Genomic DNA, 17413 nt, shown 5'->3' with positions numbered 1-17413 from the left:
ACATGTCACAATTTTTAAATTTACTATATAGCTCACTGGTCACCAGTTGATGCTCTTGAATTAATATAACGAGACTATGAAGCAATATACTTTACAAGGGAGAACATTGGTTTCATACAGTGGCATTGAGGAATTTTTCTGTTTATGAAGTGCATGTGAGACCACCTAATTTATTTTCCCCCTCCCCTAAGCCATCTGGCCACATGTTTTACCATGAAAGGGACTATAAGACATAGTGCATGTAAACACCAAAGACTCTGATGACCCCTGAGATCCCTCTCACCTTTATGTTCTTATGACACTGCTGAAATCTCCAAATTTATATTCAGCTACACAAAGCTAGAAATATATAGAAGGTGAATGAAATGAGTAGTATACAATTTAGATGTCCATAAACTCAGCCAAGAGAAAATTAAGGATGCTGCCACTACCTTCTGGCATATGACAAGAATGGAATATGACAAGTCTTTCAATGAACTTGGAAGAAAGTGGATTGGGCTTAAGCAGTAGCAAATTTTCAGAAAAAATTGTGTCTGAAAACTTGTAGTGAAAAAAAAAAAAAAATTGCACATCCCCAAGCTAACTGGATGTCAGAGGCTTTTCAAAGGACACTATGTAAAACTTCACATGAAATCCAGAATTACGTGCTGTATTTAAAAAGAATCATGTGTGTTTTTAATTGCAATGAATGTATACAGTGTATCTTTATAAAAGATCCATGTTATAGTAATTATAACACATTTCATAATAGAACAATATTTGAGAGGTTTAAAACAAAGCAATACACCAAGAAATACACTGAAAAATGAATGGCTGGTGAACCCACTAATTGTCATTTGGTATTTTCATAAAAGCGTACAGATGTTTCCAGTTAGGTCTCACTGGTTAAAAAAAAAGTTGGCAAAGCATCAACTATCTTGTATAAATGGTCATCTTTACGATTTTCTCTGAACTCCGCATGTGGTGACCTTTAAAACGGACATACTGCCACCTTGCCCTGGGAGTGGGTAGGGGTAGAGAGTTCCTCATGAAGCATGCTTCAGCTGTACCTCAGCAAACACAGAACAGGCAGGTTTTATTGAAAAATGAAAGAGTCATGTGTACCGTTAACAGGAACTCAAGCCTGAGAAGAAAATATAGTATAATAAATACCAAGGACTATTTAACAGTCCTTTTTGATACTGCCACATTCAGCTTTTTTCCTTATAACATTTTACATGCTATTAATTTCAAAAAGTCCTCTACTGTTAAGATACAGGAGCAACAGAAACACACATCATAAAATATGTTCTAAAGGGTTTGAATTTATTCCTGTTACTTCTAATGTAGCATTTCTGTATATGCATGGCCTTGCTACTGAGTCCAGCTAATTTCTTTGTAAGCCACCATTAATCTCGGCTGTATATTTCCACAGTTTGGGTAAACACTTCATTTGCATTAAATTTACAGCATTAATGAGATGTGAAATTTAAAATGCTACTTGAAACATAAATGATGTAAGAAACTAGAACAAAAATGTGGTTTTATCATGTTTGAAATCAGCAGACCAATTCAAACCTATTAAACTATAAATGATTGCATTGAGAATTTGGTTTTATAACTCATCTTCTAGAACTAAAATGAAGAAATGTAGGCTTAAACATCTGGGGGAAAAAATAGTTTTAAAATAATAAGTTGGACCTTTAGCTTTGGAAATTTTGCTTATTTTTTTAAACTGATTTTGAAATTAGTATTTGTTCATTATAAACTTCATTCTGTTTCCTAAAATCCTAATAAAGAATACACATAATGAGGTCTTGAAAAATAAAATAGTAGAAAGAAATATGATTAGAAGTTCCTTAAGATGGCACAAATGTACGAAATCATATGCTATAATGATGTTTCTCAAAGGGTTCAGTTGTTTTGAATACACTTCACCTTCAGATGACAAATACTGAAACCCTCAGGATCCCAGTCTAATCCAAGATAAGAGTGGCAGCACGTAGGAAGGTAATATTGCAAAAGCTTCTCTATATCATTACACCTATGTGAAACTTGCCCACCTGTTGCTGGTGTAGGAAGGATGGGTCTCTTGGGCCTAGTCCCACATATCGATTGGCTTGGGATGTGCCTGAGGCTGTGTAGGCTGATTAAGGAAGAACAAAACAGATTGATAAAAATGCCAACCTATCATAACTATTACCCTGTGCAGGTACAGTACAAATATGAGAGATCCAGAGTTATGATTTTGCAATATACAGGATGTGTCTGTGGTATTCCTTTATTTCAAATTTAATAGAATGCAAAACGAAAATTGGACCAAATTGGGAAAGTCATGTGTAAATTCCTATAAACTTCAATGGAAACTGCACATGTAAATCATAATTATGTCTCTTGTTAAATAAAAGTTGCTCTGGTTTGTGGTTTTATTTCGAAGTGATTAAATAAGGTATGTATTTGAAGGAATCACAAGCCTGATTCTCATTTCCATTACACCAATCTAAGGCACTAGTGAAATTACTGAGATTACAATGTTGAGAGAAAATATTAATGCTCAGTTATTACTCTTACTGCTCTGAAGGCCCATCACAAACTGTAGAACAACAACAACAATTGGAATCAAAAGTTCGTTTTACTTAAGGGGCACAAAATATGTCTTTACAGGCCTTTGGAAATAGGTTGTAATCTAATTAGTACTGTCATCAGAAGGGAGCTGATTTTTACTGTGCAATATAATACTAAATATTCAACTCCCCTATGCATCAGAAAACAATTTTCCCAGGGGGAAAATTTCAGAAAGTCTCTCACTGTCTGCTATGGAAGATTAAAGAAATGCATTTCTGAGAAGAAAAGGAATTGTAGGTGATGCGGGGATTAGTTACAGGATATGGATCCTTCACCTATAGGTCACATTCCTGTCTGGTCTCTCTCAATAATTCCTAAAAGCCATTACCCTCTCATGGCTTTTGGTGGTACTTATGAAGCAAGGTAGGTGGTCTGACTACGCTTCCCAGTGTGGAGATATCCACGCTGCAACTTGCAGCATCACAACCTGGAAACCTGCTAGTAGACAAAGCAAAACTACCATAATTGAAAAGCCATACACAAGGACACCAGTGAGGTGCTGGAGTACTTACTGAATTGGCCTGTTAGTATTAAAGTCATATAGCAAATAAAAGCAAATGAAAGCCATTAAATTTAACAATTAAAAAAAAAATAATGTTTTATACAGTAAACAGGCTTTACTGAAAAACTGTCATAAATATTAATCAGTTATTAGAAGGAAATTATGGTGGAGGCTACAGGGTTCCTCAAGTATTATCAATGCCTGCTGTTCTTTCTCATTCAAAACAATTTTGCTATTGCATTTCAGAATGAAAAGCAGTGCTATCAGTTACTATTTTGTTCTCATCAGACTAAATAACAATGATAACTCATTGGTCAAGCATATGCTTTATATATCTCTATATATATCTTGAACCAATCAATCGGTTATTGCGAATAGAACTATGCCGTAAAGTATATTTAGTCTTGATTTTTCCATTAAGTTAATGTTAGCACTCTGTGTGGCAGGTCTATTCTGACTGATAATACAGTTTATATGTACTCATGCATAATTTATCTATCAGTGGGACATGTTCCCTCATTATTTGCTGTTTTCTTCATCAACCAGATATGTTCCTTCATTTTTTTGCTCTTACAGTTACCAATCTAGTTTCAAAAGGCTTTACCAAGCAGATAAGACTACTGCATTGCTCTGAAAACCATAATACTGAACATTTAACATTTATACACTATCTCATATTCAGAACTGGCACATTCAAACAAAATTTGTACGTAGGGGATTTTTTATTTTTGTTTGCATTCTGTAGTATCAGACATTGGATCTTTAGGCAAGTAGTTATTTGCACAGTCGTGTGGAAGCATGAGGAGGCCTTATTTCCAATATCTAAGCTGAGATATTCTCAGGGTCATGGGGAATCAGGTACCCAAGTTCCAATGAATTGCACAAGCAACTGGGTGCCAACTTCATTTGAAAATATAGTCCAATTTTTTCCCATAGTAGTAGGGCAATGAACAGATTAGGTATGCTTTCTGTAATGATGAATAGTATGGTCAGATTACCAGAAAATATCCCAAAGCAGTTCTAACATTGTTTTTGTTCTTTTTGACATTTGTATCAGAAACCCCACCCTCATTTGAAACAGCTATTTAGGCCGGGGACAATCACATCAAAGAGGAAGCAGAATGAAACCATGAATACTTGAAGCTATATAGTAACTCAGTTTTCTCAGTTTTCTGTTCTGGACCAAAAGTTTAGAGCAATAGATTCCTGTTTGCTGCTAAAACTTCTTGAAAGGCACAAGCACCGAAACAGACCACTAGGGAGGATATAGATATACTCTACCACCTTTTACCAAAACCTTTGATGTACTAAAAGAACAGGTAAAATACTTCCATAAATCTATCCACATAATTATTTGTTTATACTTATACAATAGTTTGTCCAAAAGTTACTACTATCCTTTTATAATAAAGGCATAACCAGTTTTCTCCCTTTACATCTCGGCAACTCCAATGAATTTGAGTCTCATCTCTGCTTCATATTCTAATGAAAAGATTTGAAGTATTAGAACACCTAAGAAACATATAGTTTATGGTCTCTGTTAACAACAGACCAAAATTTAGGCACTGGATTCACAGCTCAAGTACTAAACAGGTCTAAAGCAAGTAATTTTAATGTAATGGACCCTAAAGAGTTTAGTATCTTTGAAGACTGGTAAGTTTCCTTTCAAAGTGTATGTTTGGAAGTGGTTCCTAAAAATCTTCACCACCCTGGTAAAGACGGGCAACAGTTCAATGACGCAGAACAGAAATGCAAAAGGTAGTTAAAAAGCAACATTTTGCATCACTGAGCATGAGTATTTGGAAGAAATTAACCTATACATAATAACACCTGTGCTCTTATTTCCAAAACTGCAATTCCATTGAAGATGATAGGATAAAAAAAATGGCCTTTCAACAATAATAAAAAGCTTTAAATGTGAAAGTTGGGAGGAAGGGAAGAGAGAACAGTGGATCTGCCATCCATTGCTGCAATGACAAGGAATTAAAATTTTCTTTTGCCACATCAGTTGTTTTTGCTAAAAACGACACAACCTATATCAAGATGCAATTGTCATAGCTCGGATCCAGTAGGAAAGCTCATTGAGGAGCAAATTATCCAGTCTCTGTTTGGAATTCTGTCTGCGGGTCACTATAAAACCTTGCTGTCTGGGTGTGCTTCTCAATGTCTTAACAATGTCCACCTTAGACGAACAACCACGTTTTCTTTCTCTTGAACAGTGGTCAAATATGCAGGCTTTTCCCTTTCATTTTGGTTGTCATGCCACAAACTTTGGTTCATGTAACATGATGCATTGGTTGAAATTTGGAGAGGAAAAGCTTGCAGTCATATCATGTTTGCTCTCCATGTAAAATGATGAGCATTCACTTGGTCAAATAGTAGGAAAAGACGCCTTTTTCTGGCCTCAATTTGAAAACATATCGAATCTTCGATGGACATTTTTTGTTTCCTAAAGAAATACTTACTGGTTGCTGTAGGTGAAGATGCCTCACCTTCAGTGGATGTAGTGATGGGTTTAGTATCTGTCATGGTCAGGGTCACAGGTCGCACCGCACTGTGATGGGGAGAGGGTGCCAAAACTGGAGTAAAATGGCCAGGCACTTTCCCTACTACTTGACCACTGCTGTTAGGCTACAAAACAAAATCAAAAGAATGCCTTGTGAAACATACACATTGTATTTAAGGAACTTACTCACCTATCTTAGGGTTTTCCAGAATGCCCATCACTATAATACCTGCATGCTGGAATGCACCATTCTAAAAAAGCTACGAGTTTCTATGTGGTATTTTCAGCAGGCAGATCCCTCCTCAGACAGGTCATGCATGCTTTTAAGTAGCAGTACTTTTTGGTAAATTTTCTTTCTTTCTGGATGCAGCATGCATCAGATTGTTTCAAAATATATTTGCTGTGTATGCAGTGGTTGTGAAGCGAACCACAGCAAATCCCACGATAGCAGGATTAAACTGACCAGGCATAGGCCCTAATCTATGAAGTATTAAGAGCAAATGAATGACGCAAAACGTCTGTTTTCACATGCCATACCACTCTGGCTTGGAGCATAACCAAGACTTGACCACAGTTGTCCACAGAGATTATGCATACTGGAACGCTAACTAATAATTCACATGTTTAGGGCTGGGGATGAGGGTTAGGATACAATTCACTACAGTGCATATGTCACAACATCTGGCCAAAAGCCACCTACTGAAAACACAGAAGTATTTAATAATGGGAACTCTGCAAGTCAAGAGTGTAATAAAGACAACTCTTTCGTAGATACAAGAGGCAGTCTGCATATGACCTGATGGTACAGGTCATCAAGGTAGTATTCTACTTTCTGCATATAGGCATATCTGAATTTGGCAATATTGACCAGTAAATATATATGTTTATCCAATGTTTAAACATGCCTTAGACATTCTGCATGACTGTAAATACTCCAACGATAATTAACTTGCAGTAAAAATTAGCAAGCAGTAAAAAATTTTTTGAACAGTGGCTGGTAACTTTTGTCTTAAACTGATGGTGTGTTCTGTGACTCATAGGTACTTTAAAGCACAGCCATGCAAAGTAAAAAATACTGGTAATCTTATCAGAAAGATCTTGTCAAATTTGAGATAACTCAGAGTAAAGAAATGGACTGATAAAGGACCTGATTCAAATGTTACAAGGAAAGGTCAAAAGAGGTAAGCATGTCTATGGTAATGAAAAAGCAACTGGCCCGAGACAATTACTGCAGGTATATGCAGAATATAAACACATAGAAGAGGAAGGAATTATTTGGAAAGTACAGGAAGTATAAACTCCGGGTAATGGAATGAAATTGAGAACAAGGAAGTTTAAAATTAATAGCAGGAGAAACTTCCTGGCAGTGTGATCTACTAGACTTTGCAAATGCCGCCATGGGAGAGTTGTTCTTCAGGACATCTAACACTAAGTTAGAAGAAAACACTAGAAAATGTAAGTGCAAATGGAGACCAATCTTATATTTATAGGAACATCAAGAAGTTAGTAGACTATTTCCCTCACTAAAAACACAAGCATTACAACCAAAAATAACAGTAAAAATGTACACTAATGAGAAGTGGCTCACAAAACACCCTACTAAATGAACAAAAGTCACTCCCTAAACACAACTATATGTTTTGCAGAGTGGGAGCAGGGGTGGGGAGAGGAGAGCCGCAGAATTCCCCAAGATCTTGCAAATACAGAAACTGGAAGGTATTTACCACTTTTTCATTTATGTTCCTAGCTGCATAAACTGCGAAGTTATTACTAGGCATTTAGTAATGGGAATAAGGTCAGCTGTCAAAGTAGCTTCAAAATAAGCAAGCAGCATGTATTCCAAGGAATTACAATACCTTTGCAAACATCACAATTTCCCCAACTGCCATGCTACATTAAGTTTTATTCACTAGGTAAAACTTCACAGTTCAATAGATCTCCCTTATTATGTGTACTTGAAATGAAAATGATGTCACAGAATATATACACGACAATTTCTAGAGAATAATGTGGCCTAAAAGTTTACTGAGCATCTGCTTGCATGCTTACATGACCAACAAAAGGGTTATAAAGTGGGGAACTTACTCAGTAATTACAAAGGTCTTTCCTTAAGAACACAAATTACATCTTTATATTACAGCAAACACTCATATAGTAAGTATGTGACAGTAAGTCCGCTTTCTTTAAGATCTATCTTATCAGTGGTTTAGGGAATTTTATTTTATAGGATCTATTTTAATGGCCTGTGAGCCTCTAAAACCAGGTATCTTGGCAACCAAAAATCTGACTCCACCTGCATTAGAACAAAATGAAAATTTTAACTAACTTTAATTCAGAAAATCTCTAAGATTTACCTAAAGTATATTTCTTATACAAACCAGCCAAGATACTTTAAAACTTAGAGGCCTTTTAACAATTTTATTGCATATTTCTCCAAGTATCTTCTGACTGCACTTTATGATTTATTTTGCTTTTACTTTTGTAATATCTAACATCTATTCTTTTCCTTTCTCAAGTACTTTACCTCGGTTTTCACATTTGTAATATAACATTTGATTTGTAATTTTGCAGTAACATCAAAACTGTATATTGCAATAACTGTTTGGGTGTTATTGCTTGACAAACAAGATAACACAAGAAGGGATAAGTACACACAAGACAGAGCTTGGTGCACTATGACTAAGAACCTAACTTCCACTCCGTACTAAAAGTTTCCTGTATTTAAATTTTTGACTAATCTCAGTTGAAGGTAAACATATCACTACTAGGACTTCTACATATATAATTCTTCTTCCACAATTCTAGCTGTCTTTCAGCAAAGAGGGAAAACCTCTGGTCAGAAGCAGCCCTCTGAAGTTGTCAATTCATAATCTTATTGAAAACTGGCTTCTAGAAATAACTTCTGTGGCCTGTTCTCACTTTTAGCTTTTTTGGTTATATCAGAAGATATTTTAGCATGGAAACTATTTATCCATTTGGAGAGTATCCACTTGAATTACAAGTGCAAATATTTATAGCACATCATTTAATACAAATTAATTTTGTCCTTATTTAAAACAAGTTTTAGGTTCTAGTTCCAGTTTTCCCTGAAGAGACTCTTAATGACAAATGCATTACAGGTGAAAAATCAACTGTTACCATCAACTAGGGCATCAATATGTCTGTGTGATGCGTTTGCGGGGAGATGATGCCTGAGGCATAAACCTCAAGCAATTGCATGAGGCAGCTGTGTTAGATAAACAAGCTGTGCATTTAAAAATAGGAGAGGGAAAGAAGCAAACACAATGAAGGTCTGGCAAATTTAGCCCAATTTATGCAGGTGTACATTTTTCTATTGTTGGATTGGACGCTAATTTGATTTTCAGATCTGTATTACATTTTCAAGCTTTTTAATTCACACCGTCTTGAATTGTCACAAATTAATCCATTCATGTGTTCAAAGCCACAGATGAGTTCTATTATCTGTCATAGCTGTAGCGTAACTTGACTCAGAGTGTCAGACTGTTAATATTTGTTTGTGAACACTAAGCACACTTTCAGTTAATCCTCAGGTCTGAAGTCTGAACAGAAAACTGTAACAGATATGTATATGGACTTTCTTAAAATCTGGATTCAATGTACTCATTTTCCCTGCTGGGATTTTACTAACATAGTTGTAATCAGTAATCAATCATGTCCTCTCAGACTTCTGTTCATATATTTGCCAAACATCAGCACATTTACACCTCAGGTCTTTAGTTACATTTTAGGAGAGTGTTTTTTCATACAGCTCACTACATCCAGTCTTAACAAAATCATTCTGATGTCACATTGAAATGACAACACTAACATCTGCAGCTGAGATATCCAAGCATAACAGAAATTGGACATATATATTAAACAGCTAACATAAACTATTAAGTTGCTTAAATGACAAAACAGGTTCAAATTTACAAGGTACCTCTTTTTTTTTTTTTACAAAATTATTTTAATTATAATTCTAAATTCTAAATAAAATAATTCAAATTTTCCTTGGGATCTCAAATACAAAAAATAATAAACAAAGGCAGAAATCATTTTAATCCTGTGCATGTCGTAGGTAGAGCTACATAGGATACTGTGTTAAGTGTTTCAAAAGGAAGATTTAGGGCTTAATAAGAATTAAATTATTCCAGCTAACCACTATACTCAGAGAATAATATATTTGCATATCAAAACACAGGTTTTTCAATAGAAACTCTGTGTTTTCCAAGGAGGTTCCCCTATTACAGCTAGGTGATCAACCAGTGAGTGCAGTTTAATTAAAACGGATTCATTGTGCTTGGAAATACTCTGTCACCTATTTCTTCTAAACAGTTACAGTCCCTTCTAATGGCAAAGTTCAGGTACCATGGTGAAGAATACCACTGCAAAAACCTACGGCAGTGTCGTTTTGTGACTATTGATTGAATTAATTTTGCTGATGAAGCAGTAGAAGATACAGTCCTGCAGCTTGGTCCCCTGCTCACACACCACCTTGTTTTCACAGTTGCCTGCTAGCCATATCTATGAACCTGGAGATCGTAGCTGATAAATTTCATCATTGAGTCTGTGGCACTTAGCTTTGTTACAACCACAGAAGGTGATGGATGTTTCAGAAAGTCTACAAAAATCTACAAGTAAAAGAAACAGGAAGTATCTTCCCTTTATCTAGCTCTCCCCTCCCTCCCCCTTTTTTTTTTTTTTTTTTGTTTATACGATGCAAACCCAATCCCTTGCCTCAGTAGAGCTTTTGGCTAGGGCACACTAATGCTACATCACCTGTGAATATACAATGGCCATGTCAGTCTCCCACTGGAAACAGCTCAGTGGTACAGGAGGCAGTTCCATCAAATGTGCAGAAGAAACATCCTCAGGTTATTACCTACCTGAGCAAGAGAACATAGTGTCTTTGAGACTGCTAAGCATAAGGGAATGGTATTATTACTACCAGTGAGACTGTAGAAGGTACTGTATGGCAGTTCCTCTGTTTGAACCTGGTGAGTTCCATAAAGCATTTGTTTAACAAGAAGCAAAACTATGCAGGTTTCCTTTTTGTTGTTGAACCCTATGATAGCAACAGAAAAGCTTTTTTATAGCGCCACCACTTTTCATAAAGATGACTCTCACTAGTTTCCATACTCTTGCAACCTGAGTAATTCACTGCTACAGCACATCTTACACAGACCTCACTGGGAGATGCCACACAAAAGCTTCAGGTGGTGTGACACGCAGCTACCTGTCTGCATGCGGAATTAGCTTCAGAAGGAGCATGTTGTTGCCAGTTCTTGGCTGACAACATCACTTCTGTACTTCTTTCTGTGAGAAATCAAGGTGTTAACTTTAATCTATAAAGCTCTCAGTCTCACCTATTTGAGAAAGCATTTTCCTCCTAATGTAATGCTGCTGGAACTAAGAGCAACAGCAGAGCTTCCGCAACCCATGTTCAGACACAGGTATCATAAGACATCCTAGGCAAAGAGCCCTGCATCCTGAATCACAATTTTAACTGTGAGCTCACAAAATATGAATTATTTGTCAACAGGTAGAGCACAAGGAAATACCCAGCTTTCCTTGTGTATTTGCCTTAACAACCGGGTAAATCCATGTTACACAAGCATGGGAAAGGAAATCTCTTTGTAGGTAAATTTTCAGAAGATATCTTTGGGTTAAATGGTATTTCATGCACTCTGGAGACTTATAACTGTGCATTTAATAAACTAAAATGAGCAAACTAAATAAAAAGTAATAATTTATAACTGCATTTAAATCTTTAGATGTCTTGTCAGTAGATGATAGAATTAAGCCAGTGTTCTCTTTCTACCTCCCAATTACAATTAAAATCAGCATATTGCCATATTTAATCTTCAATAATTTCTTAACTTTACACGGAAAGACTTGCCCAAGAAGCTGAAAATTATTAAATGTCAACAAATAAAGAAGCTAGCTATGCCAAAGGAACCACATGCACACACATCGCTTGTGTTGGCTGATTCTGCTAATATTCTCCCAGGAAACAACAGGAAACCCTTTGACCAGCCCAAACAGAAACTCAGAAGATTCCATCCTTGTTGCCAAATGACTGCAGTTACTGTACTGAAGAATGACAAAGCATCTGCCTCGTATTCCTAAAGAGTGTGCTTGTCTTTCATTGAACAAAAAACTGAATGCCCCAATCAATTACGAGAGAAAAGTAAGTGGCCTCACCAGCTTCCAGAAGCAGCTCTTCTCAAGCAGTTCAGATATTTCTGTCTTCAGACAAAGATAAAACCATTAAAAAAATAAAGCTGCAAATAGCTCACATCATTGCAACAAAGTAAGTTTTAAGAGCTCCAGGAATTTTAGTCAATATGTGGACAGTGGTTCGCTTGGACTGTAGTATCTAGCAAGTATAATCCAGAGAGGGGCTTTTTACAAGGGCATGTAGTGACAGGACAAGGGGTAATGGCTTTAAACTGAAACAGGATAGATTAACATTAGATGTTAGGATGAAATTCTTCATTGTGAGGGTGGTGAGACACTGGAACAGGTTGCCCAGAGAAGCTGTGGCTGCCCCATCCCTGGCGCTGTTCAAGGCCAGGTTGGACGGGGCTTTGAGCAACCTGGTCTAGTGGAAGGCATCCCTGCCCATGGCAGTGGGGAACTAGAGTTGGTTCCAACTCTAACCATTCTACGATTCCATGAGTAACAGCTATCAGTCAAACTGTGGAGACACCAGCACCCTATCATAATACATACTCACACATTCTCACTCACGCAATCACATCCAGTCACATATATGCCTAGCTAAGAAGAAAAGCATTCAAGTGTAATAAAAAGGACTCAGCAGAATTACCTAATTTGTGGAAAGTACAGCAGCTCTGAAAACTCTGGGACCTTTTCAGACTGCTAAGTAGAGGCAGGTCCAGCTCTATATCTACCAAGGTCCACTTCTGTTCAGTACATTTGTCTGTTTATTATCCAGATTGACACATGAAACCGACAACCATGGCTCTCTTTTGTTTAGGATCATCCATTGTTGAATCATTTTTCACTGCAGCCAAAGGGCCTGTTTGAACTTCCTGACTGTTCATCACACATAATTTGGAGTATTTAACATTATGTCAAGACAATTACCCACTGCTTCCCACTGTGGAAACCTATGGGAGCTCTATATCTTTAAACTAATTTTACTTAAAGTATTCCACTGAATAGCATGACTGTTTCACTATAATCAGTGCAGCAGTAATGTAATTAATCTCAAAATTGCTGCAGGGAGTACAAGGCATCTCAGTTGCTTGTCGTAACAATCTAAATTAGTGTATTACCGAAAGATGCTGGGGAACAGTTCATTTTAGGTAAATGCTGTCAGGGTATCCATCCTTTCTATTTCTAAAGCTGAAATTAAAACTATCATCATAGTTCCCCTTTTGAAATCTAAATGAGTATGTTTTGAGGTGGGGAAAGTATAATTAAATTTGATGTGGTATTCCTACAGATGCAGTTTTGCATTTTATAATAATTAAACTTGTTTGAATAAAAATTCATGTTTTATTTAGAAAAGAAAAACTGGTTTGGCTCAAAGCATGCTATTGTATCAGAACAATTCCCTTTTGTCACTGAAACTTCACAGACGACTGCTTCTTCTTTTTCTAAGCAAAAAATTATTCTTACTGGTTTACTTTTTGTACACCCATCCTTGTAACTGTTCTATTTAGAGCTCTTTTGACCGGGCATGCAACTCCTCTAAGGCACAGCATATTTCAGAGGTGAACTTTAACGAGTTAAATTTAAAAGAGATTCCAATAATAATAGTGATTGATGATTATGATTCTATGATTCTATAATAAATTGCAGAGAATAGCTGATGCAGATGCCTGGAATCCCATACTTCATGTTTTTTAACCCCATCCCCTCTTCTCAAGAACTAAATCAAACATCAAATGAAATGAAAAATATTACCCTAATATAAAGGTTAAGAAAGGTGATGAAAGTAGTAAATCTAAGCCAGTTCAGCCTGTTATTCCCCATGGTGCCACAACACAAGAATAGCAAGTGTTTTCAGTTTGCTGAAAAAATCAGAGGAGTAAAATTTTATCTTTTCAGGACTAAAGATTAATATTTCAACTGCAGATAAAGGAAGAGATTAAGACTCTTGATAGGCAAAGAGTTGAAAGCATTTCTCCTGCTCAATGAATATAGTCCCCAATCACACGACTGCACATTTGTCAACAGTCTGAAAGAGAGTCAGATACTTCAATTAGATGTTGTATTTTTTCAGTGATGATCCAAAGCAGAACACAGAACAATCCAGACAGATTATTACCTAATCTGCTCTTTTAATATATATAAGAAATCAAAATCTAAGTAAAACAAGCACTGAATAATTAAAGAAATGCATAACAGTAAGGGCCTGATTTTAATTTGCATAATTTTTCCCTTAATAGTGCCTAATTAAGACATCAGCTTAAAAAAAAAAAAAATCCAACAGAACTCTGAGATTTTCTGCACTGAATTACCGTTAAGGACTTTTAATGGATGCCTTAATTAGACTTTGTTATTCATGGAAATTTTACACAAATTAAAATCAGGTCCTGCATGCAACATTTCCAGCTGAGTCTCAGCAAAAATGCTATATGGGACTGAAAGACTTTTAATCCATGCACAGATAGCAATTTGTATTCTAAGGCCAACATACTCCATTTTCACTTTTTTGGTTTAATTTGCATTAATATTATAACCAACAAAAAACACATAGGTAGGATTTCTCCCTTCAAAATAAATTTTGATTTTATGGACACACTTTTTTTTTTTTTTAAATGTAAAAAGTCATGTAGCTGGACAAGAGCAATAGCCCATGGGGACAACAACCACAGTGACCTTCTGGACATCCAAGAGGAGCTGTACCTGTTACTCACCATAGAAAGTTTGATTCAGTCTCAAGTTCTATTGTTGTTTTTCCCAAAACACATGCTGAAAGGCCAGTCGTTATTGGTGAAAAACAAAATAAAAGAAAGCACATAACAAAATAGTGTCACAGCAACCCTGTGTCTTACCCCTGATAAGACAGTCCTTCCAAAGGAAGCTAACTCTTCAGAACATGACAACCAGACCATTTCAAAAAACATGCTAAAGCACAAGCTACAGGGCTCCACAAAAGCCTTTCAGACAAGGCATCAAAAATAAATAACAGCCTAAGCAGCAAAGATTACATTACACTGATACTGGAAATATTCCAAGCATTGACAGGCCAGGTCTCAACTGCAGTTTATCCTATAGTGCGGATCACATGCTAGTGCTATGTGCTGATGCTATCATGGAAAGCAGTTTTGCAGATAGTCCTTCACAAACTACTTTGCTAATGGAAACCATGTTAATTTCCCATATCAGACACAAGTCTCTATCGGTGTAACAGTCAGTTACTGCACGTTCTTTATAAAAAGAAGTAAAAACAATTTTGTGGGTCTGTGCTGTGCTCTCTGCAGTCATGTCTTCAGATCTGTGCAAAGAAATGTCAGGTGCCTACAAAAAGGGCAAGCATTACCTTGCCAGAGTTTATTTTCACTGTCAGTCTATACATATACCTGCCTGTCCATGCACGTGCATGTGTACGCATATGCATATCAGCGCACTCCTTGCTCCGTCCTGCAGTAGGAGCTTTGTCTCTGGCAGCCATGCAGGGCCACAGAGGTGCCCAGCCTGCAGAAGGGGTGAGGGACTAGGATCTGCCCTGTTAGTGCTGCTGGGTCATTCAGTATAAGTAATTTTCTGACAGAACAAGACTGTTCTGACAGAGGAACAACAAGTGGATATGCCCTTTATTCAACCATGCTGAACAAGAAGTTGCTGGATCGCTTATATGCCAGACCCCAGCTTGCTCTGAGACCAGAACTAGTGAGACACTGGTCTAGATGCCCTGGAAGACACACATTTCTCATAGGATTTCTTTTGGAGAGTTCACACAGTTTTACAGTACCTGGCTAGTCTGCGGGCTGGACGGGTCGTAAGAAGGTACATAATTCTTCAGAGTATCCTGAGGGTTCAGGTGGGGAGGATATCTGATCGTTGGATGAGAGAAGTAGCTAGATGGGGCAGGAGGGAGAATAGCTTGTGCTGGAAATGGCAATGGTGAAGGTGGAGGTGGAGTTCTAGTTGAGATGACTGGAGAAGATAAAATAAAATTAAAATTACTTCACATCTTGTTTCTTCTAAAATTCTTCACCTCTGTGTTACAGCAAGAAAAATAAAAAGTCAGTTATAAATCAGTTCACTGCATTCATGCTTCATCGCATCTTTACAGAAAAACTTGCATGTCCTTCTCTCATATCATCCCAGGCAATGCAAAGTGCTACTGTTTCAAGTTCATAAACAGTGTATCTTGGTTTAGTTTTGTGGGTTATGCCATCAAATATTTTCATTTTTTCTTTAAATGGTAATCATTCTCCAGCACAAAAGATATTTCAATTATACATTTTTCCCATCTATAGCCCAAATAAACAAAAAAAATATTTTAGTAAGTAAAACCTACACTTTTATCCACAGCAGTCCACCAGGGGAGACAAAAGTCACCAAGTCCTAAGAAACAGTTAGTGGTTCCTCACTTCATTGTACTCTTGCTGCCTTTTATGGGTACAGGGTAATAACTACTCATCAATAATACCATTAATATTAGTTGACCTTTGTGAAAATGCTAATGAACATTAAACTTCAGGGCCTGGGAAACCAATCCATCCAATAAAAATAACACTGACAAACAAAAAAGTTTCTACCCTATACGTATTTTTCTTAGCACTCTCTTTCTTCCCAGCCCCTACAAACACACACTTCTCTACCTATGTGTAATGTCTAAACCACCAGCAATGTTTTCTCAGTGAAAGAAGTGCAACATGTCCTGCTGCTGCCCAGTCACCCAGCTGGAAGTGGAGAGTATTCTTCTGTCACACTGCACAACAACCTGCTTTTCACCCTCACTACACATCTAGAGAGTATCTACTTGGCAACGTATTAAAAAGGAGGTATTGAGTTCAATGGAAATGGAGAAAAGACAACAGTGTTTTCATTTTCATTAGTGGAAGGATACTAATTCGGGTCTATATAAGCCAAGTATTTTATAAACTGCTCATGGTTCTATTCTATATCAGCACAAGCACATCAAAACTGTTCTTCTGTACCACCTTTCACATTTTTGGGGGTTTTTTTCAGCTTAATTTTCAAATGACTTGTCATTTTTGAGCTGGGACCAAATCATAGTTTTCCCAAGAAAAATCAACAATAAATATGTTCCAAAATCACTGTACCCAGTAATCGAAACCCTGAAAATCTCAAAACCATTACTCACTGATGTAACAGAAGAGGCTACGTGGTAGAAATCAGGTTTCCTAGCAAGTAAATATCTCATCTATAAATTAGGTTATGACTGTCACTCAAATACATATGTCTTAAAAGTTATACACTAAATCAAATATAAAGATCTACTCATAAATATAGGGCCAAAACCAACTACATAAGATTCTTTTGTGACCAGCTCATTTTAATCAGAGCCCCACCCGTTCAGTTTAATCATAAAACATTAGTTACTGCTCTGACATGTGGGAGCTGTGCAAAACAAATGCAAACGAGCAGAAATCTACCCCTTCCATTTCACCCATCATCTCTGATGTGCTTGAGTATTTGCTGATCGTGGAAACCTGACAGAGATCAGAATGGTTGCAGGCTCACATAATACGAACCAAGCAGATGTAAAGGGGAACATAGTCCTCACAAATGAACTGTGTAAAGAAAAAGTTCTTGAATCAGTCTTACTCCTCTAGTCACCCAGCTTTACT

At 36.8% G+C, this 17413-nt stretch overlaps 1 protein-coding gene across 9 annotated transcripts in view; it reads right to left on the bottom strand.

Moving 5' to 3' along the window:
- NFIB (nuclear factor I B) overlaps positions 1–17413 on the bottom strand; it is a 169764-nt gene that overhangs the window by 21868 nt on the left and 130483 nt on the right. For 3 of the 9 annotated variants that reach the window (XM_030512275.1, XM_030512280.1, XM_030512281.1), the window contains exons 8-10: positions 15565–15749; positions 5599–5737; positions 2043–2125 (exon numbers count right to left, since the gene is read on the bottom strand). In XM_030512275.1, coding sequence (XP_030368135.1) covers positions 2043–2125; positions 5599–5737; positions 15565–15749 — 407 coding nt within the window. Of the gene's footprint in view, positions 1–85; positions 1124–2042; positions 2126–5571; positions 5738–15564; positions 15750–17413 lie in introns of those variants that run through there. The other 6 variants (XM_030512274.1, XM_030512277.1, XM_030512282.1 and 3 more) reach the window with 4 other exon arrangements.

Source organism: Strigops habroptila, chromosome Z (genome assembly GCF_004027225.2).
Source record: "Strigops habroptila isolate Jane chromosome Z, bStrHab1.2.pri, whole genome shotgun sequence".
NCBI lineage: Eukaryota > Metazoa > Chordata > Aves > Psittaciformes > Psittacidae > Strigops > Strigops habroptila.
The sequence above is the reverse complement of the archived record's forward strand: the minus strand, read 5'-3'. Positions and strand labels throughout refer to the sequence as shown.